The sequence below is a fragment of the Cornus florida genome, unplaced genomic scaffold (genome assembly GCF_030987335.1).
Source record: "Cornus florida cultivar Cherokee Brave unplaced genomic scaffold, ASM3098733v1 CherokeeBrave_3.0.0_Hap2_Chr04, whole genome shotgun sequence".
Classification (NCBI taxonomy): domain Eukaryota; kingdom Viridiplantae; phylum Streptophyta; class Magnoliopsida; order Cornales; family Cornaceae; genus Cornus; species Cornus florida.
Genome location: NW_026775574.1, coordinates 88,019,958 through 88,039,091, shown reverse-complemented (window position 1 = coordinate 88,039,091; position 19,134 = coordinate 88,019,958). Strand labels below are relative to the sequence as shown.

Here is a 19,134-nt window from a genome sequence, read left to right as displayed (position 1 = left end):
CTCAAAAAGATCATTTGGGTTGAACTTTGAAAAATTGCGGTGGGGGGAAACTGATTGGCCTGTGAAAAAAATTGCCTTTCACAAATTTATTGGGATAGAGTTTAGGGGATCTGCAATTATTTTTATTTTTATTTTTTTGAAGAGTTACAGACGGTGAACAGAACCGCCGATCAGCAGCCATCCTTTCCATGCCGGTGAGAACAAGACCCACTTCTCACAGGAATGCGACCAATCACACTCGCTGCTCATCGTATTTTCATCTACTGCCGGTCGTTTCTTTCTGGTGATGTGGGTTTGTAACATGGTGAGACAAATATATATATATATATATATAAGAGAACCACAATTCTGGTACAAAGAGAGAGAGAATTTAGAGAGAGAAAGGGGCCTGCTGAGAGATTTTTTAGAGAGAGAAATAGAGGATCGGAAGAACGTAGCAGCGGAAACTGTCTGTCCGCCACCGCAGCAGCCTCAGCCTGAAACAGTATGTTTTTGCTGCTGCACCCCTTTATCTGTCCCAATATCCAAACATGACTGTTGAGGTGGATTTTGATACGCTGTGTAGACAAACAAAACCGGGGTAATTTGAGTAGTAAAATTTAAGTTTTTGTTGATGTCCGTAAAAAAGTGTCTTTAACTATCTTTGACCGTTGACTGAGAGAGAAACTAATCTGTGTTAGAAAAAACAAGGGTTTTAACTGAATTTTTGCAAATTGCAAATGTGGGAAAGTCTTTTTTAAAATTGGACAAAGTACGATAAGTGTAATTGAAGTTAGTGCAATATTAATCTTGTCTCACATCAGATGAGAATGTGAAGGAATTGAACTTAAAAGGATAGGTAGACAACTTTACTTAGGGCATGTTTGGATTGACTTTTTAAACGCTATTTTTAACTTTCAAAGTCCAAAAGCTATTTTCACAGGTGTTTGGATTGCTTAGCTGAAGAGCTTTTGACATTTTTATGCTCTTCTAGGCGAAGCTGGTAGGGGGCAGCTTTTGGAAAACACTCTTCCAAGAGAAACTCGGGAAGCCGTTTCTTATTTTAATGAAACTTTTATAATTCCCATCGTGCCCTTTGTTTTATGAGTAAACAAATGTTTATTCCAATCATGTCCCAAGCAAAACCATTGCCATTGATGCCAACTCACGAATGTACCTTTTCTGCTCTTGTTTTCTCCGGCGATTTCTTTTAATCTTTAGTTCTAAGTTTTTTCCGACGATAGCACCAACGCTCACATCCACCGGCGGCATTCACTTGGGAAGGATGACCATCCACAACCACAAATTTGGGAGAACATCATGTCACCAACTTCGGCAATACTTTTTTGTTTAATTTCGGCGATTCTCTCTTGAAGACGTCAACTTTTGCTCACGCTGCCTAGTTTCTCACGATTCCGTTGATTATCTCTCGACACCGGCAATGATTTTCTCACCCGACTATTTCTAATGATTCCGGTGATTATGGCTTGTATTCCGGCCACAATATTCTCATATTGGCTACAAACATGAAATTGAAATGCCTTTTGAATTTTCTAGTGTTAAATTGATGAAGTCAGATTAAAAATATGTTTGAGTTTGGTTTGTACAGGTAGACTATTATGATTTTGAATTCTTAACTTCACATTAGGATTCAATCTACATTATTATTTTTCCTATTTCTTAAATTCTTACATGGTTTTTAGCTTGGTTCTTGATCACAATCGATCCACTTTAGAGACCATGTCAATGGCAATTGATTTTCTTTTCATTATAAATTTTGGTGCACACCATATGTTTGATGAAAGAAATATAAAAAAAAGAGTGAATTGGTTTCCTTTTCACTTCCCTCCACCTGTTTGATTAAAATAACTATAATAGAAAGAAGAGTGAATTGATTTTCTTTTCACTTCCCACCACCTTTTTGAAGAAATAACTATTAACAGAAAGAAGAGTGAATTGATTTTCTTTTCATTATAGTTTTAGATTCACACCACTTAGGCTAAATGTTGATAGTTGTGATGGTGCTTGATATCAAAGGTGGGAATGGTTGAGTAATGATATGGAGTGGTGTTCCAACATCTACCAAATTGTTTAGTCTTGCATATTCTATTTCTTGGCAGATTTGGAAAAGTAGGAATATAATGGATATAACATTTGATCAGAGGTTTTATGTGGACCTTTATGGGATCCAGTTGCTATAATGGATAGAGCAGTTTTTCATTTACATGAGTTCCATCCAGCTAATATGTTTGCTGCAACTTTGTTAGAACCTAGTGCTTGTATTCAGGCTCAACATTGGCAGCCTCATTCGTGCCTTTGACCGATTTAAGTTGAATGTGGATGCTTCCTTATTTATCATTAAAAAATTAAGATTGTATTCTAAAAATATAAAATTAATGATAAGTTGTATCCCAAATATCAATTTTTTGATTATGGTGTGCGTAACTTATTTAAAGAACACTAGTAGCAATTTTGCTTTGCATATTTATTTTGATGATCTATTAATTATCTCAATATCTCTTTCACAGTTGAAGACGTGACCAGCAATGTATCATTTCAAGGACAAAATCGTTATTTCAATAGTAAAAGAGCTTTACTAAATGTTGTGCCAAACAAACAAAAAAAAGTCTTGTATCCATAAAAACTCTTTTAAAAAACAGTTTCCAAACACTAATTATAAGCCAGATAGAAGTGCTAACTTCTGCTTCTCTTCCTCTTCAGAGTAAAAGTAGAAGCAAAAATTATATCAAACGAGCCCTTAATAGCTTAAAAGCTTAAACATACTTTCAAATTCAATGGCAACAATGAGTTACAACATAACCTATTTTCCTGGATCACTTTGTAGAAAATTGAACATAAACAAGTTCCTAAAAAAGTATATGTTCTCATTATATATAAAAAGATTGTGTATTTGATTATTAATATTCATCTATTATTTGACTCCTAGAAACAAACACAAGGAGTGGATTATTTTAAAAAAATAAATAAAAAATTGCAAAGCATTGCAAAATTGTAAAAACATTGTAGTATTTGTTCTCAATTTTGTACCCAAAAGAAAAATAATTAAAAAAAAAATGATACGCCTATATATGGAAAACTAAAATATAAGGAAATTATGGAAAATCTAAAAGATAAGGGAAGGGACTTATTTTATGGATAAGTTGAAATTTTAGAATAACCACGTCATATTTTTATCTCTGTCGATTTTAAATTGGGGTATTAAACTTGTCAATAATATTATTTTCCTAATCGAAAATAATATATATTATGTTCCAAATTTGTGGAGTTTATAAAGTCAAACAAATTAAATACAATATTTTCATAATTACCTTTCAAGCTTTTTTAAAAAAAATTAAGTTGTATTGGATATATTTAGAATTTAAAAGACAATATAGTAATTTGTTGAAAATGAGACAATGCATGTCACCTTAAAAAGTTAAAAAATCAAAGATTAATAAAAATGTTAATTTGAGAGACATATAATTGGTTTTATGCGTATCAATCAACTTCATCACGGTATATATATATATATATATATATATATATAGGACAGCTATGGACCCCACATGCTTAGTTTAATTTCGCCATTTCGCAAGCTTTTTTTATCCCTTTACAAACCCCATCACTTAGTTCATCTCTCCCTTCCTACTCTCTCTAAAAGTTTCTCTCACTACCCCCAGTCTCCAGAGAGAAAAAGAGCCAACAATGGCAATTCTTTCACTCTCTCTTATCCTCCTCTTCTCTGTCCTCACTCCATCCCTCATTGCCTCCTCACCAGTTCATGACCCTGAACTAGTAGCACAAGAAGTACAAAAGTAAGTGGCTCCACCTCTTAAGTCTTAGCAATATGAATATATATATATATATATTTAGTGGTAATAGTAGTGTCGGGTTTCACCCCCATAATCTATCATCGAGTACATTCAGTGCTTTGATAATTTTTACTGTTATACCTCACATTCCATTTGTTTTTATTTTTATTTTTTATAATGTGTGACATTTTTTCTATGCAGTAGTATTATTAATGCCACTAGGAGGAATTTGGGCCCTTGTGGGTCCGGCAATCCGATTGACGACTGCTGGCGCTGTGTCCCCCATTGGGAGAAGAAGCGCCAGCGGCTGGCCGACTGTGCAATCGGGTTCGGGAAGGGTGCCATGGGTGGAAAAGGCGGTAAGTATTACGTGGTCACAGACTCCGGTGATCACCCAGTGAACCCTAAGCCGGGGACACTCCGTCACGCCGTGATTCAGGATAAGCCATTGTGGATCGTTTTCTCTCGTGACATGACCATCAAACTCCAGGCGGAGCTGATCATGAACTCGTTCAAGACGATCGACGGCAGGGGAGCTGACGTCCACATTGCTGGTGGTCCATGCATAACCATACAGTCCGTGAATAATATCATTATACATGGGATCAACATACATGATTGCAAGCAAGGAGGGAATACTATGGTGAGGGACTCCCCAGACCACTACGGGCATAGGGGCTTATCGGACGGTGACGGGGTGAACATCTTCGGAGCGAGCAATATTTGGGTGGACCATTGCACCTTGTCAAACTGCCTTGATGGGTTGATTGATGTCGTTGCTGCATCCACTGCCATCACCCTTTCAAACAATTACATGAGCAACCATGATAAGGCCATGCTTTTGGGCCACAGTGATTCCTTCACTAAGGACAAGAACATGCAAGTCACTGTTGCCTTCAATCACTTTGGTGAAGGCCTTACTCAAAGAATGCCAAGGTAAAGTAGAAAATGCTATATAGTTACTCTAACTCTAGTGTGAGCGACTGTTATTAGTGTTTCTCCAAGAAAATATTATTTGATTTGATTGAGATGGTTGTTTTTACTTACGCAGATGTAGACATGGTTACTTCCATGTGGTGAACAATGACTACACCCGTTGGGGAACGTATGCCATTGGAGGAAGTGCAAACCCCACCATCAACAGCCAAGGCAACAGATTTCTTGCATCAGATAACAAAGACAGCAAAGAGGTGAAAACCCTATTATAAGTGCCCTAGCTCCTATACTACTTCATATATGTACATATATACATATATATATATATATATAAATTTGTGTGTGAATATATTTTTATGACCTATATATGCAGGTGACCAAACATGAGGTTGCACCAGAAAGTGAATGGAAGAATTGGAATTGGAGGTCAAATGGGGACTTGATGTTGAATGGTGCATATTTCACAACATCGGGTGGTGCATCCTCATCAAGCTTTGGTAGGGCTTCAAGCGTGGGTGCAAAACCATCTTCTTTTGTGGGTGCGATGACGAGTAGCGCCGGTGCACTCAAATGCAGAAAGGGTTCTCGTTGCTGATCAATTAGGCCCTAGCTAGGTTTAGTAAATTTACTTTCCAATTTAATTAATATGCCACAATATGGCTAAGTAGAAATTTAGAAAAACAAATATATATGAGGGAGCACTGACGGTAGGTTACAAGAATGTATTTCTAGGATTTACTTTTATTGGCTTTGATTTTATTAATAATTTTTACTATTAATAAAGTCGCTTCGATTCTACTAATTTTTTACTTTTACTTCTATTAATATCTTCATTATTGTTATTGTTTGGATCAGAAGATATTTATATATGTGTATAAATTAATTAAAGAGTTAACTGCAAAAATACCGCTATTATATACCATGTCAATAAACACCCCTACATTTTCCAATTGTGCGAAAAAGGACTTACAAGGAAATTAAACCATGCCTTGGAATAAAATAAAAGAAATAAAATAATATATATAAATATAAGGAAAACATCACTAAAATTGCTCCATTTTTATAAATAAAAAAAACCCAATACAACCTGCCACCACATCTTAAAAAATGTTCACATCTTAAAAACATATGGACTTACCATTCTCCCCCACCTTCTCTTGATCGTTAACCTCACCACAACCAGCGGGCAGCAACATCTCCTCAACCACACTGCATGTATTGGTTAGCTATTGCTATCCTCCTCTTTTCTTTTTATAAAATTTATCATTTTATCCTTAAAAAAAAAACATCTCCTCAACCACCGGCCGCCACCGCACCACCAAAAACCAACCCTTCCTCCTCACCTTCTCTAGATCAAGTGAATAGTCGATCAAGTGAATAGTCTATATATAAGATTGAGCCATGTCACTAGTTGGACCACGTTTCAATCTCTAATCGCTCGTTAACCAATACGCAGTGAAAAGGCACAAAATAGACTACCAAATAGGTGTGAGTGCCTTGTTGGCTAATTTTGATCCATGAAACCACCTTTTGCTTAACACATTAATAACATCACACAAAATTGAGAGAGAATGGAAATGACTTCCGAGTCTTAGACATGTGTTGTTTGTGAATTATTTCGCAAAGTCCGATATCGAGTGCATGAAATTGATGAATTGGTCTCACTATAACGGGATATAATTCAAAGGGTTGATATTTGGAATAATAAATCTTCGGGCTAATTAAATTATTTCCACTGTCATGACAATGACATTTTAGGGTTGATATTTGGAATAATAAACCTTCAATTAGAGGGGTCTTTCTCGTCTTGAACTTTAAAGAGAACTCTATCTAACAATTTAAACTTTTCAAATAGATGCATACGAGCATTTAATTCATATAAATAGCAACTTTAGTATCTTGTGTGGTGTCACACCAGGGATCTATACAAAAGTTACCATATTCAGGGCCCTTTGCCGATGGGCAAGTTCTGATGGAAGAGAATGTCAAAGGGTTTGTCACTTTGTCCCACATCTGAGATGGACAACAAAGGACTTGGGCCATGAGGTTTTGCCTCTGGTATGGTGGACAAGGGTATGCTAACGAAGACGTTATGAGTTAAGATACAAAAAAATGTCAAAGAATTAATTCAAAGAATTAATCTTGTCTCACATCAAATAAGAGTGGAGAAGAATTGAATTTAAAAGGACAGGGAGACAACTCTACTTAACAGCTTAAACATACTTTCAAATTCGATGGCAACAACGAGTCACAACATAACCTACTTTCCTAGATCACCTTCTCATATATAGTCCTAAATGTATCATCCTGTCTAACTTTCGGCTTTGTAGAAAATTGAACATAAACAAGTTCCTGAAAAAATTATAATTGTTCACCAAACCAAATTTTCAGTCCAAACTTCTTATTAATTGACCTGAAGAAGCAGAAGAAAACGTTTTTCCTGCATCAATAGTCATATTTCTAACCAAGCAGATCAAAACCCTAATAAAAGAGGCTATAAAAAGTGAATTAGAACTTCATTGATGACAAATCTGTACTCAACTAAAATGAAATTTTCTTTGCTATTCCGTTTTAGGGGTTGTTCTCCAGGCAAAACAATTCTATATATTGTCGGAACGGTTGCCTAAGGCTCCAACCAATAAGAAGGCTCCAAAATTTTAAAATTTGCATATATTAATTAAGTTATATTATAATTATTTCCTTATATTATTAAACTCTAATGAATACAAAAAATTTATATTAGAACTCCAAAGATTTATATCCTAAAATAACTTTTTTTTTTTCTCTTTTTTTCTCCTTTCTCATTTCGATTTTATATTAGTTCTCAAATATCATATCCTAAAATAACTTGTTCTTTTTTTTTTGCTCTTTTCTCTCTCCTCCCTCGTTGGGATTTTATATTAGCCTTCAAATATTTATATCCTAAAATAACTTTTTTTTTTCTCTTTTCTCTTTTCTCTCTCATTTCGTTGAACTCTAATTAATACATAAATTTAATATTAGGCCTCAAAGATTTACATCTTATATAATTTTTTTTTTTCTTTTTCTACTTCTTATTCACGTTTTCCAATACATCCTAATCAATATAGAAATTTAATATTAAGCCTAAAATTTTGTTTGGGGAAGTAGCGAAAACTTTCCATATATATATATTTTTATCTTTTATCTTCTTCTTTTTTAACAAGTCTTCTCCTCCCCCTCTCATTACAAGTTTACAGTTGTCTTTCCTCTCTACTCCATACTCATTATATACTCTCAATATGAAAATTTTGTAGGACTATTGAATTTGGATTTTTTAAATCAAATTCTATGGGTTTTTTATTATTATTTTTTAGTTTTATTAACTTTTGTTATTATATATTTATATATATATATATATATATTTTGTTGGTGAGTTGTGACTATTTTTATTTATATTGTTAAAAATGTCACTTTTTGTTTTTTGGCCTAAGGTCCAAATTATATGGGGCCGCCCTAAGTACCAGGATGGGTGACCTCTTGGAAAGTCTCTGATCTCAGGGAACCAAAAGCGGATAATATTATGTCTAGTTAAAGTGAGAGTTGTTACAATAGGATTCAATATAAATGTGTTGCATAAATGTTACATCATTTCGCATGAGTGTTGCATAGTAATGTAGTTTGCAGTAACTTTGATTTAACGGTGCATACGATGAACACACAATATGCTTTATATGTGTAATCAACCTCTATGAGCATAGGATTCGAAACTTCTCAACAAAGCTACAATATCATATTTGAAATTTAAAAATGACAAGGCCAGTGATAATCTGTCACCAAATAAAGATGGAAGAAGATTTAGATGTCTAATAAGCAATAATGTTATCAGTGATGTGACCAAATGGGCAATTCTCGATAGCCAAGGAAGATATTGCATATACCGGCCATATGTATATATTTATTTCAAAAACATAAATAATGCATTAAAAGGAAATACAGTAAGAGATGGCCTCATTATTATAAGAAGAAATGACATTGATAATATTCAACACAAGCGATTGTTTAGTTTTTTGATTGAATCATATACAGAATTAGGAGTCTTGTAGATATAACAAAATCATATATGGTGAGAACCTACTGTGTTAGAAAGTTGTAGAAATGTTATATAAATCCAATATATATTTCTGTGATTACATGATTTCTTCGCACCAAACAAAGTTACAAAAATCTAATTACCCACAAAATATATATATATATTGACATTCTTTTATGCTTCAGTAAGAAACTATATAATTAATGATCTACTATGAAAAAGAATTAAATAAATGGCCAAGAAATCACAATTCACTCATCAAAAGGAGTATGAAGGGCAAATTAGACAGATAAGTATTCTTTGCGTGCTATATCAGTGGTCATGGATGATGCAAAATGTAAACAAAGTGTGTGTGTGTGTGTGTTTTTTTTTTTTAATTTTCAAATATTGTTTGGTTGATGAGAAAAATAGATATTAACAGCATTCAAATATGCAGCTTGCAATAATAAAGAGTGGAAAACTCTTCAGTGCCTTTTTTTTTTTTTTTTTTGAAAGGTAAATAAATTTTACAAAAACCAAGAAAATTACAAGCTAGATAGTTAGTCCAGGCTAACCAAATATTACAAGCCCAAAAGTATAAACTCTTCAGTGTAGTTGATTGCAGAAGTTCACTAGTTTTGTTGTCACATACTATTGAGTATTTTGCTAAGAATCCAATAACAATCTCTATTCGAGTGTGGTGCAAATAACATTTTAAGGATGGTACATTTTTAACACACAGAATTTTTTATGTTACATTTACATTTCAAAATGCTTCGAAAATACCCCTATCAAAATGGGGTGGGACTATGAAGATGACATTCTAGCCCAAATGAAGTTGTGATAGCAAGGGAATTTTAGGAAGATTCGTGCCCCAATAATTTGACACGAGCTCTAATCATGAACTTGCATTCTCAATTGTTGGACCTTACTGTTGATGTCATTATACTCTACATCCAATGGTTAATGCACAAACCTAGATGAAAGTATTGTTAGAACATCACTAGAGGTACATTAAAAAATCATTTTGTGTAAAATATACACTGTCACATATAATTTGTAATTTTTTTTTCATTTCTAATAGTCTATTAAAATACACTACCACATCATCAATGTATAAAAAGGTTGTGTATTTTACACCATTCTTTTACACAATTACGTAAGCATATTTTCTCTTTCCTCTCCCTTTCCCACTCAGGGTTCTCTTTCTTCTCTCTCATTCCTTTACGCCTCTTTGTTTTCCACTTTTCTAGACTGCCATATAGAAGAATCTACAACTGGTGGCAAGGTTTTATTTATTTATTTATTTTTAATAAACATAATTTGATTTATCACTTTCGTTTCATCTGATCTTTTGCAATCATCGTAGTAGATTTTAGAGATTTTTTAAAAAAATTATCCTTTTACATTCTATTCTAATGAGATAAATATGTACTAGCCAAATATTAAATATATATTTTAATCTTTTTTATATAATTGTTGTTTGATACAATTATACAAATTATATATTTTTTTTTCTTTTTTTTGGTGATTAGACAATTCAATCGCAATTGTTGTTACATATTTTTGCTTTTTGTACTCGAATTTTTATGTCAATCCTTGTTGGCGGGATGGGAAAGTGAAATATTGGGAATTTTTTTTTTTTTTTTTTTCCTAATTGAGGAGGATTGGGACGTGAGGTTTAATCGTGAAAAAATAAAGTGAATCAAGTAAGTTTTTAAAAGTTATGTAGGACGTTGGGTATGACACATGGTTGGTTGTTATTTGGGGATATTTTTTTACACAAACGGTATAAAACAATTACTGGAGCTAAAAATAAGTGGTATAAATTTTTTATGTAAATCTACTCTAACACATCAGATTTATACAAAAATATATATACAACGGTCAGAGATACTTTTATAATAGCTTTTTCTCATTGGCATTATGTGACAATTATTATAGTTACTAGTGGACTTTCTAAATTGGAGTAATTTTCAGTATAATTGGTAATTGACAATATATATTATCACATCAAATGCAAATTTAGTTTGGAAAACAAAATGATTGCTACAAAACTGAAAATCAATCATTTATACCCGTAATAAAACAATCACAAACAGGGTTTCAAAACAATGTGAATACACTCTCATTCAAATACTCTTTCTAGATGTTAGACTCTCGCCCTCCAAAAGCTATTACAAAACATGCATACTTCGTACACACACTTATATATTTTACATATGATATCTATATACATATACTTACATATTCATACATATGTCTTAGTCTATATTATTATATATATAGTGATAGTCTATCAAGCGATCGACCTAAAAAACTGTTTTTATTTGTCAGATGTTTTAAATTATCAAAATTAATTATATATCATGAAAATTAGTGCACAAGTCACATCATTACTGTGCATACACCATATTAAAGCAGTCATATTTAAAATAAATATATATACCATAGAAGAAAATTATACAAATTGGTCAAACATAACAATTCAAATTGATCCAAAAAAAAATTAAAGTAAAGTTTGATTAGAAGTGATTTAGTATAAAAATCAATATTCAATACCCAACCCAACTTGGTGGGGGTAATTCACATACCGTCTTGGCCCAAACCCATACATGGCTCATTTGTTCTTGGCCATTTTTCGTTTTTTCCGGACCTTCAACTTTTGTTTGATGCGACGGGCATACTGGTCTAAAAATTCTGGCTAGCTAGCTAAATAATGTGACTAAAAGATAAGTAGTAAGTATGAAGAATGTTTTAGTAACCGAACATATAACATCGAATGGAGATCCAAATGCTCCCCATCTGATGGATGGTTAAGGTGAGATTCTCACTTCCACTCCAAATATTTGCCGAATTTTGTTCTATATATTTGGTCAAAACGTCACTGTTCAATCAGTATATTTTTGTGTGGTTAGACAATGCCATCTTTTTAACACTATCACAAAAATACGTGGTCTAGTGGTATTGGTATCTCCCCTCCTTTCAAGGAGCCCTTCACAGATCCGTCTTGTCGAAAAAGAGGGAAAAAATATAGAATATTCCAATGATAACAGTTATTGAATACCTCCACCCAATCAAAATATGGGATGTTTTGCTTGGGTAAGAGTATTTAATAACCGCTACAGGGAGAATATCCAATAACTTTTGAAAGAAAGTACTTTCATCAAATGTGAGAATACGGAAGAAAGTGCTGTCCAAACCCAATATTGTGACCCAATTTATCAATGGACCCACCCAACATGGTTAGGTAATCCTCATAGCTTCCTAGTGCACTGGTCCTGTGTTGGGTGGGTGCCTGATTCTATATATTCTGTCAAAACATCAAGTTTAATAGTGGTATATTCTCCCAAAAGAAGGAAAAAAGCTTAGGTATTTTGTTTGGGTGAGAGTATTTAATAACCTCTACCCCGGAATATCCAATACCATAGAAGGTGAGAATACTTGCAAAAAAAAGTCCTGACCAAACCCAATCTTGTGACCCAATTTATTAATGGACCCAACCCAACATGGTTAGGTAATTCTCATTTCCTAGTCCAAACCCATACACATGCCTCATATTTACTTGGGCCTATATCTCTTTTCCACTACAAGAAGCCACCGACACAATTGTTCTTTGGTGCACATTGTAGTATCATTTTGAATTGCACAAGCTTTAGGGTGCATTTAGTAACGTTTTCGTTTTCTGTTTTTGTAGTCTTAAGAAAGCAGAAACATGATTTTGCTTTCTTGAGTGAAAATAGAAAACAGAAATGATATATATTAACACTTGTTGTTATCACAAATTTGAAAACATAAAACAATAACTGTGTTTAGTAATACAATATATTTGTTACAAAATGTACATAATATTCTTTAATTTTTTATTTTATTCATTTTTATTTTATTTTTTTCATGGCAAGCTTTTTAGGAGTTATTGATTAGAGGGGAGGGTGAGGGGAAGGGTAGATGACTTGAACACGAACTCTCGGACACAGGGAGCAACCCAACAACTCAGACACGACACTTGCTTCCATTAATATCAAAAAGTCATAAATCTAGAAAAATCTAATTTAAAATTATAAATCTTAAAAATACCCAATACATCATAAGTACAAAATAGATATACCAAGACAAAAATATTCCCACCAATTATGTATATAAATACATGTATATGCATGATATATACATTTACTATGTGATATATAATATATTTAGCATATGATAATTTATTATGAATAAAAAATATTAAATAATATATCTTATTTGTAATAAAATATATATTGTGTTATAATATTGTAAATTAATTATAATATAATATTTACATTTAATATAATATAGATATGATATAAAATAATATAAAATATCTACTGCTTAATAATTTAATAACATTATATTCTATATCAAAAATTATTTTGTCACAAAAAATAATTTACATTATTATTTAATATATTATATATTAAAATATATTTTTATCAAATAAAAAATAATATACAATATTTAATTTATTCTATATTAAAAATATATATTTTTATTAACATTTAATATGCAACTTAGTATATAACACAAATAATATGAATTTTAATTGAAATGAATAGTGCTAACATAAGTGAAAACGTTTCTGCGCTATAGTGCCGAAAATATAAGAATTATCATTTTGATATTTTCTGTTTTCTTCACAAAAATTGAAAACGTTTTATGTAATAGAAAAACAAAAACATTTTATTAAACACGATTTTTGTTTTCGTTTTGCCTTTTTAAAGGTTGACAATAGAAGATAAGAAACGTTTCTCGCTACTAAACACAGTCTTAAGTAATGCTACAAAATTCGATCTGTTTTTAGGCAATTTCAATAAATAGTGTATGGGATATGGTTTATTGTATCAGTGGATATGCGAGGTATCAATCCGTTTGTACATCTTCATAAACCGATTGATTCAGCAAGTTTACACCTATATTCGCTTAAATTCATTACACCGCAACTGCGTGTTATATGGCGAATAATACCGTAATTACGAATTATATTCTTAATAGAACATCTCTTTTTTAAATATTTATTTCAATAATTATCACAACGAATAAAGTCTAAAAATATCATTCTCCCTATAAAATCCATGCTAACCAAATAATGCGACTAAACAATACCCAATGAGTATATTAATGTTGTTTGGTTCACGTGATTTCATCACTTAAATATTCATTGATCCACCTTGTATTAGCGTTGATTGTCGGTTAGGTTTTTCACTCAAAAAAGAATGTTTTTATCATTCTTTAGTGAGCTTGGTCAATTTTTTCCGACAGAGGTCTGTTTGTTTCTGTTTAAAATATTTTTCGCATTTTCAAATGTTTGATTGATTTTAAAATATTTTACACATTTTTGAAGGAAAACAGAAGTAGAGTCAACTTCCAGATTTCTCTGCCCAAGTCATTTTCTGAAATTGAACTAGAAAACTCACGTGGCCAAAAGGGTACAATAGTATACATATCTATTCACGCTCATATAAAAATACAAATTTAAATGAATGAATAAATATATAGATATATTATACATATTCACATGCTTGCCTATGAATCCTTTTGTTTGGGAAGCATACTTGTCAATATATCAACCTCCATATAAAGATGATATAAAATGCTTGTACTCGGATAAATAAGAAAGGAGGAGTATATAAGTAATAATATATTTTTTTGGTAAATCAGGTATATTCACTGATCATAATGCGTTTTGGATCAAATTAGGAGATTAAATTTTATCTACATCCATAGTTTCAAGGGGATAGAAAAAAATTAGGCCGAATTCTGGCCAAGACGATAGAGACAAATAGGTGTTGTCACTATCGATTTTGGGAGCAAGTCCCACCACCGCATTAGTCTGTATTAGCGAACTCTGATTTGTACCACCTGATTACTCTCCGACCACTAATTTTGAATTCGTACAACTTGATTTGTCTCATATACTTATTATTTTAGATTTTTTGAACTATATAGCTATAAAATTTTAAATTGCTTGCACTCAAAAAAAAAAAAAAAAAAAAAAAAAAAAAAAAAAAAAAAAAAAACCAATCACTATTGCTCCCACTCCATGATTTGAATTTTTTTTATTTTGTTGTTAAAGGTCATCCCTAACATAATTTTTTTTAAGTATGTCCATATATATATATTTGGAGAAATTATTATATGATCTCAGACCAATCCTTAATGGATAGACAGGTCAAAAAAAAAATTACAAAAAATATATATTTCTTTTATTGGGCATAACAAGATAATTTCATTATTCATGTTTGTCTATCACACATTTCTTTTATTGGCATAACAAGATAATTTCATTATTCATATTTGTGTGTCACACATTTCTCACACCCTAAAACTCACTCCATGGAACTTATCAATAATTGAGCAATTAGGTCATGTTAATTATGATTCAGGAATTTAGGTGTTTATATACAAAATTACAAATTATGTGGACCAATCACTAATTGACAGACAGGTCAGAAAAAAAAAATTCAAAAAAATATATATATTTCTTTCATTGGGCATGACAAGATATTTTCATTATTCATATTTGTCTACCACACATTTCTTTTATTGGCATGGCAAGATATTTTCACTATTCATATTTGTATGTCACACATTTCTCACACTCTAAAACTCACTCCATGGAACTTATCAATAATTGGACAATTAGGTCATATTAATTATGATTCATGAATTTAGGTGTTTATATACAAAATTACAAATTATGTGGACCAAAGATATATTTACAGAACATGAACCCTAATGGTCCATTTCTTTTTATCAATCAAGTAAAAATAGACTAGACCAAATTATACTGGTTAGTCAAAAAGTTGTAGAATATTCATAGCCACTATAAAATAATTGATACTGACTATTGAATATTCCTTGTCAGTGTAACAATTTCAACCAACAAAAGTAACCAAAAAAAAAAATAATACAAAACATCGTAGCAACATGATAACAATATACGTCGTGGCCTAAACTAATATTATATAATAATAGATAATTAATCTACGAATCATGTTTGAATTTTACAAATGTCCCAGGTTTGAATTTTACAAATGTCTCGATATCTCGGTGAGTTAGTGCCTTTTATAAATTTTGAAGTGTTACATTCAAATTTTGAACCTCTACATTTACTAATTTAATTTTTAATTGTTCTTGCATTGTAAAAATAAAAACATAAATAAATAAATAGATGTTTGAACTTTAAACGGCAAAGCTAATCAACTACGTACATCACGTGCAAAGGCAAAATGGAAACAACTAGAACAGTATACTTCTTAGCGTACAACTGGAAATGATCAAATAAGTCAAAAACATAAAAGCATCTCTTTGACCCATGGCTTCAAATTTCATACCTCAAATTTATAATTTGATAGCTATGATTCGTTGTATACTCTAAGCGATATGTTAAATTTATTAATTTATTAATATTTAAAGATTAAAATAAATGTCAAGTTTGAATTGTTTGTGAAATTTATAGATTAAAATAATATAAATTTTATTTGATGTCACTTTTTGATTTGACAAATTTGTTATATTTGAATCAATTGATGGTATGCGAAATGACAAGCATCTAAGATATCAATTGGAAGCGTTCTTAATGTCAAAAATAATTGTTGCAAATGCCAAAATAGAATTCGAGAGATTTTAATTTAATTTAATTTAATTATTTTCTATTTCTTGATGTTGGTGTTAGAATTCTTAAAACACTTTCACATAAAATCCTTTCATCCAAAGAAATTATTTCCTACACCGTAGTACCATATATAATACCATGTGTGGCTGAAGGAATGAATGAGAGGGTAACAAAAAAAAAAAAAAAATTGTTTCTCTCTAGAGCCGTAATATATTTTTGGGTTAATTTCACCGACAGCCCTTCAGATATGATCAAATATCACATAGAAATGTCTTTCGAAAATTCATTCATACTCCCAAATGATTTTTCCGTCAATGACACCGTTAAAAATGTTTGAAAAGACAATTTTATTCCTAATTTTTTTTAATGACTTTTATTGTAAAATGTCAAAAAAAAAAAAAAAAAATTAAAAAGACTAAAATACCCTTACCCTCAGTGCAAATTTCACACTCCCCCTCTCTCTCACTACAAACCCTAATTATCATAAAGTCTTGACATTGATGAATTTGGGTTCACCCAAAAAGGTCGTATTGACCGCAACGCACTGATCTTACTGTGGGTCGCCATTATATCAACCCATGTTACAGATAAAGGTCAGTGACCACCGGGTCGCGATCAAACCAAGTCACCGCCGGCGACCTGGTACAAGGAGAAAGGGCAGCGAACAGCACCAAGAAAGAGATAACCAGGTTGGTGGTGTATGAGAAAAAGCAGCGACCATGGTGGTCGCTGTTTTCGACGTTCCAACATCGAGAGAGAAGAGGCGACCAAAGTGGTCGCCGGTGATGAGGAACCATTAATGGCCTCTCCGTCTCTCTTCTTCGCCGACAGTAATGAATAAGAAGGAAAGAAAATAAAATAAAAAAGAAAAAGAAAAATTCTTTGGGAAGGTAATGAAAAAAAAAAAAAACACAATGAAAAAGAAAAAGAAAAAGATATAAAAAAGGTGGAGAAAATTGGTGGTGTACGAGAAATATATATATGTAAAGAATAATTTTAAAAAATAATTATAATTTAGTTGGTGTACGTAATGAGAAATATATATATATATATATATATAAATATATATATATAAAGAATAATTTTAAATTGGAGGTGGGTCTACATGATGATGAATTTTACATTGGAGGTGGGTCTACATGATGATGATGATGATATATATATATATATATATATATAAAGAATAATTATAAATTTATATAATTAATGTCAAATGGTATTCTAAGTCATTTTAAAACTTTTTTAAGTTAAGAGATAGTTTGTTCTTTGTTTTTTTTTTTTTTCTCTCTCTCTCTTTCTCTCTCTTAGTTGGTACTCACACACACACATCTCTTCCGATACTTGAACTTTTAATCTCTCTTTGGGAGGTAAAAGACTGATACCGTTAGGCCACTGGCCCGTTGGTAAGTTAAGAAATAGTTAGAAGGGTACTAATCTCATTTTACATACAAAAAAAAAATATCTGACACAATTGAAAAGTAATTTTTGAAATGTAAGTGAAAAACGAAACAAACGTTAAAAATGTGAGTGGTAGTTATTTTCGAAAAATATTTTAATATAATATTTATTCAAATGAGGTGTTAGTGAAATTAACAATATATAAATATATATATATATATATATGGTTGTATGTTATGTAACTTTATCATATTAATTTTAAAGGAAATGTAGTGAAACTGCTATGGATGTGACCAAGGTTATGAAAATTTAAAAAAAAAAAAAAAAAACTACGGATGGTGCACATATGGACGGGGTGCGTGGAAAACAAGAGGAAAGTGGAACTCGGAATAGTATGGAGAAATCCATGTGTAGCAGGAAAAGTTATTGTGTTTTTTTTATTCGTGTACACTTTCTGCAATTTGACTATATATATATATATATATATATCCATGAGGCTTTACGTGCAGACTTTATTACCATGTTTGTTTTCTTCGTGGAAGTTTTTATTTGTGGTACACTTTCTCCAATTTGACTATATAGAATATAATATAATCACATATTCATTGTCACATAATCACCTTTTTTTATTTTTTATTATCCTTTAAATAGAAAACTATATATATTTGCCCAAATTATTACATAGCCCATAGTCTCCAAACTCATCATTAGTTGACACGTAAACAAAAAATAAAAATTAAAAAAAAAAAAGAAAAAGAAAAAAAAACAGGAGATCCCCTCGAAAACTATATCCCCACAAACCCCAAAAACCTCCTTATCTCCCATGTTGATTAATTCAATGAATCTGCACAGACCTTAAAATAATAATAATAATAATATTTCTTTTATTGGCATAACAATATATTTTCATTTTTCATATTTGTCCTTTGGATGTAACCACTTATCAATAATTAGGCAATTAGGTCATATTAATTATGATTCATTTCTATGTGGCGAACAATGTGGTGAACACGAACCCTAACGGTCCAATTCTTTTTATCAAAAGTAATAATAGACTTAGACCAAATTAGAATTGTTGGTCAAAAAGGTTGTAGAATATTCATAACCACTATAACATAAAATAATTGATACTAACTAAATGAATATTCCTTTTGAGTTGCAACAATTTCAACCAACAAAAATATAAAAAAAAATAATTTAATACGAAACAATGTAGCAACATGTTCACAATATACCTCGTGGCCAAAACTAATACCATATAATAATACCAAATTAATCAATCAACCATGTTTGAACTTTGAAGTGCAAAAATCTAATCACCTACGACCACGCTCAACGCAAGC

General features: G+C 31.4%; 1 protein-coding gene across 2 annotated transcripts; it reads left to right on the top strand.

Annotated features, from left to right (window-relative positions):
• Nucleotides 1-3,684: 3,684 nt before the first annotated feature.
• On the top strand, nt 3,685-5,322 carry LOC132302304 (probable pectate lyase 18). 2 transcript variants are annotated; one of them, XM_059799146.1, is made up of 4 exons: nt 3,685-3,794; nt 3,996-4,727; nt 4,843-4,981; nt 5,101-5,322. In XM_059799146.1, exons 1-4 carry the CDS (start codon nt 3,685-3,687, stop codon nt 5,320-5,322), a joined length of 1,203 nt encoding a protein of 400 aa, XP_059655129.1. The 2 variants fall into 2 exon arrangements, with proteins under 2 accessions (XP_059655129.1, XP_059655128.1); XM_059799145.1 differs by having other exon boundaries at nt 3,993-4,727.
• The last annotated feature ends 13,812 nt before the right edge of the window (nt 5,323-19,134 follow it).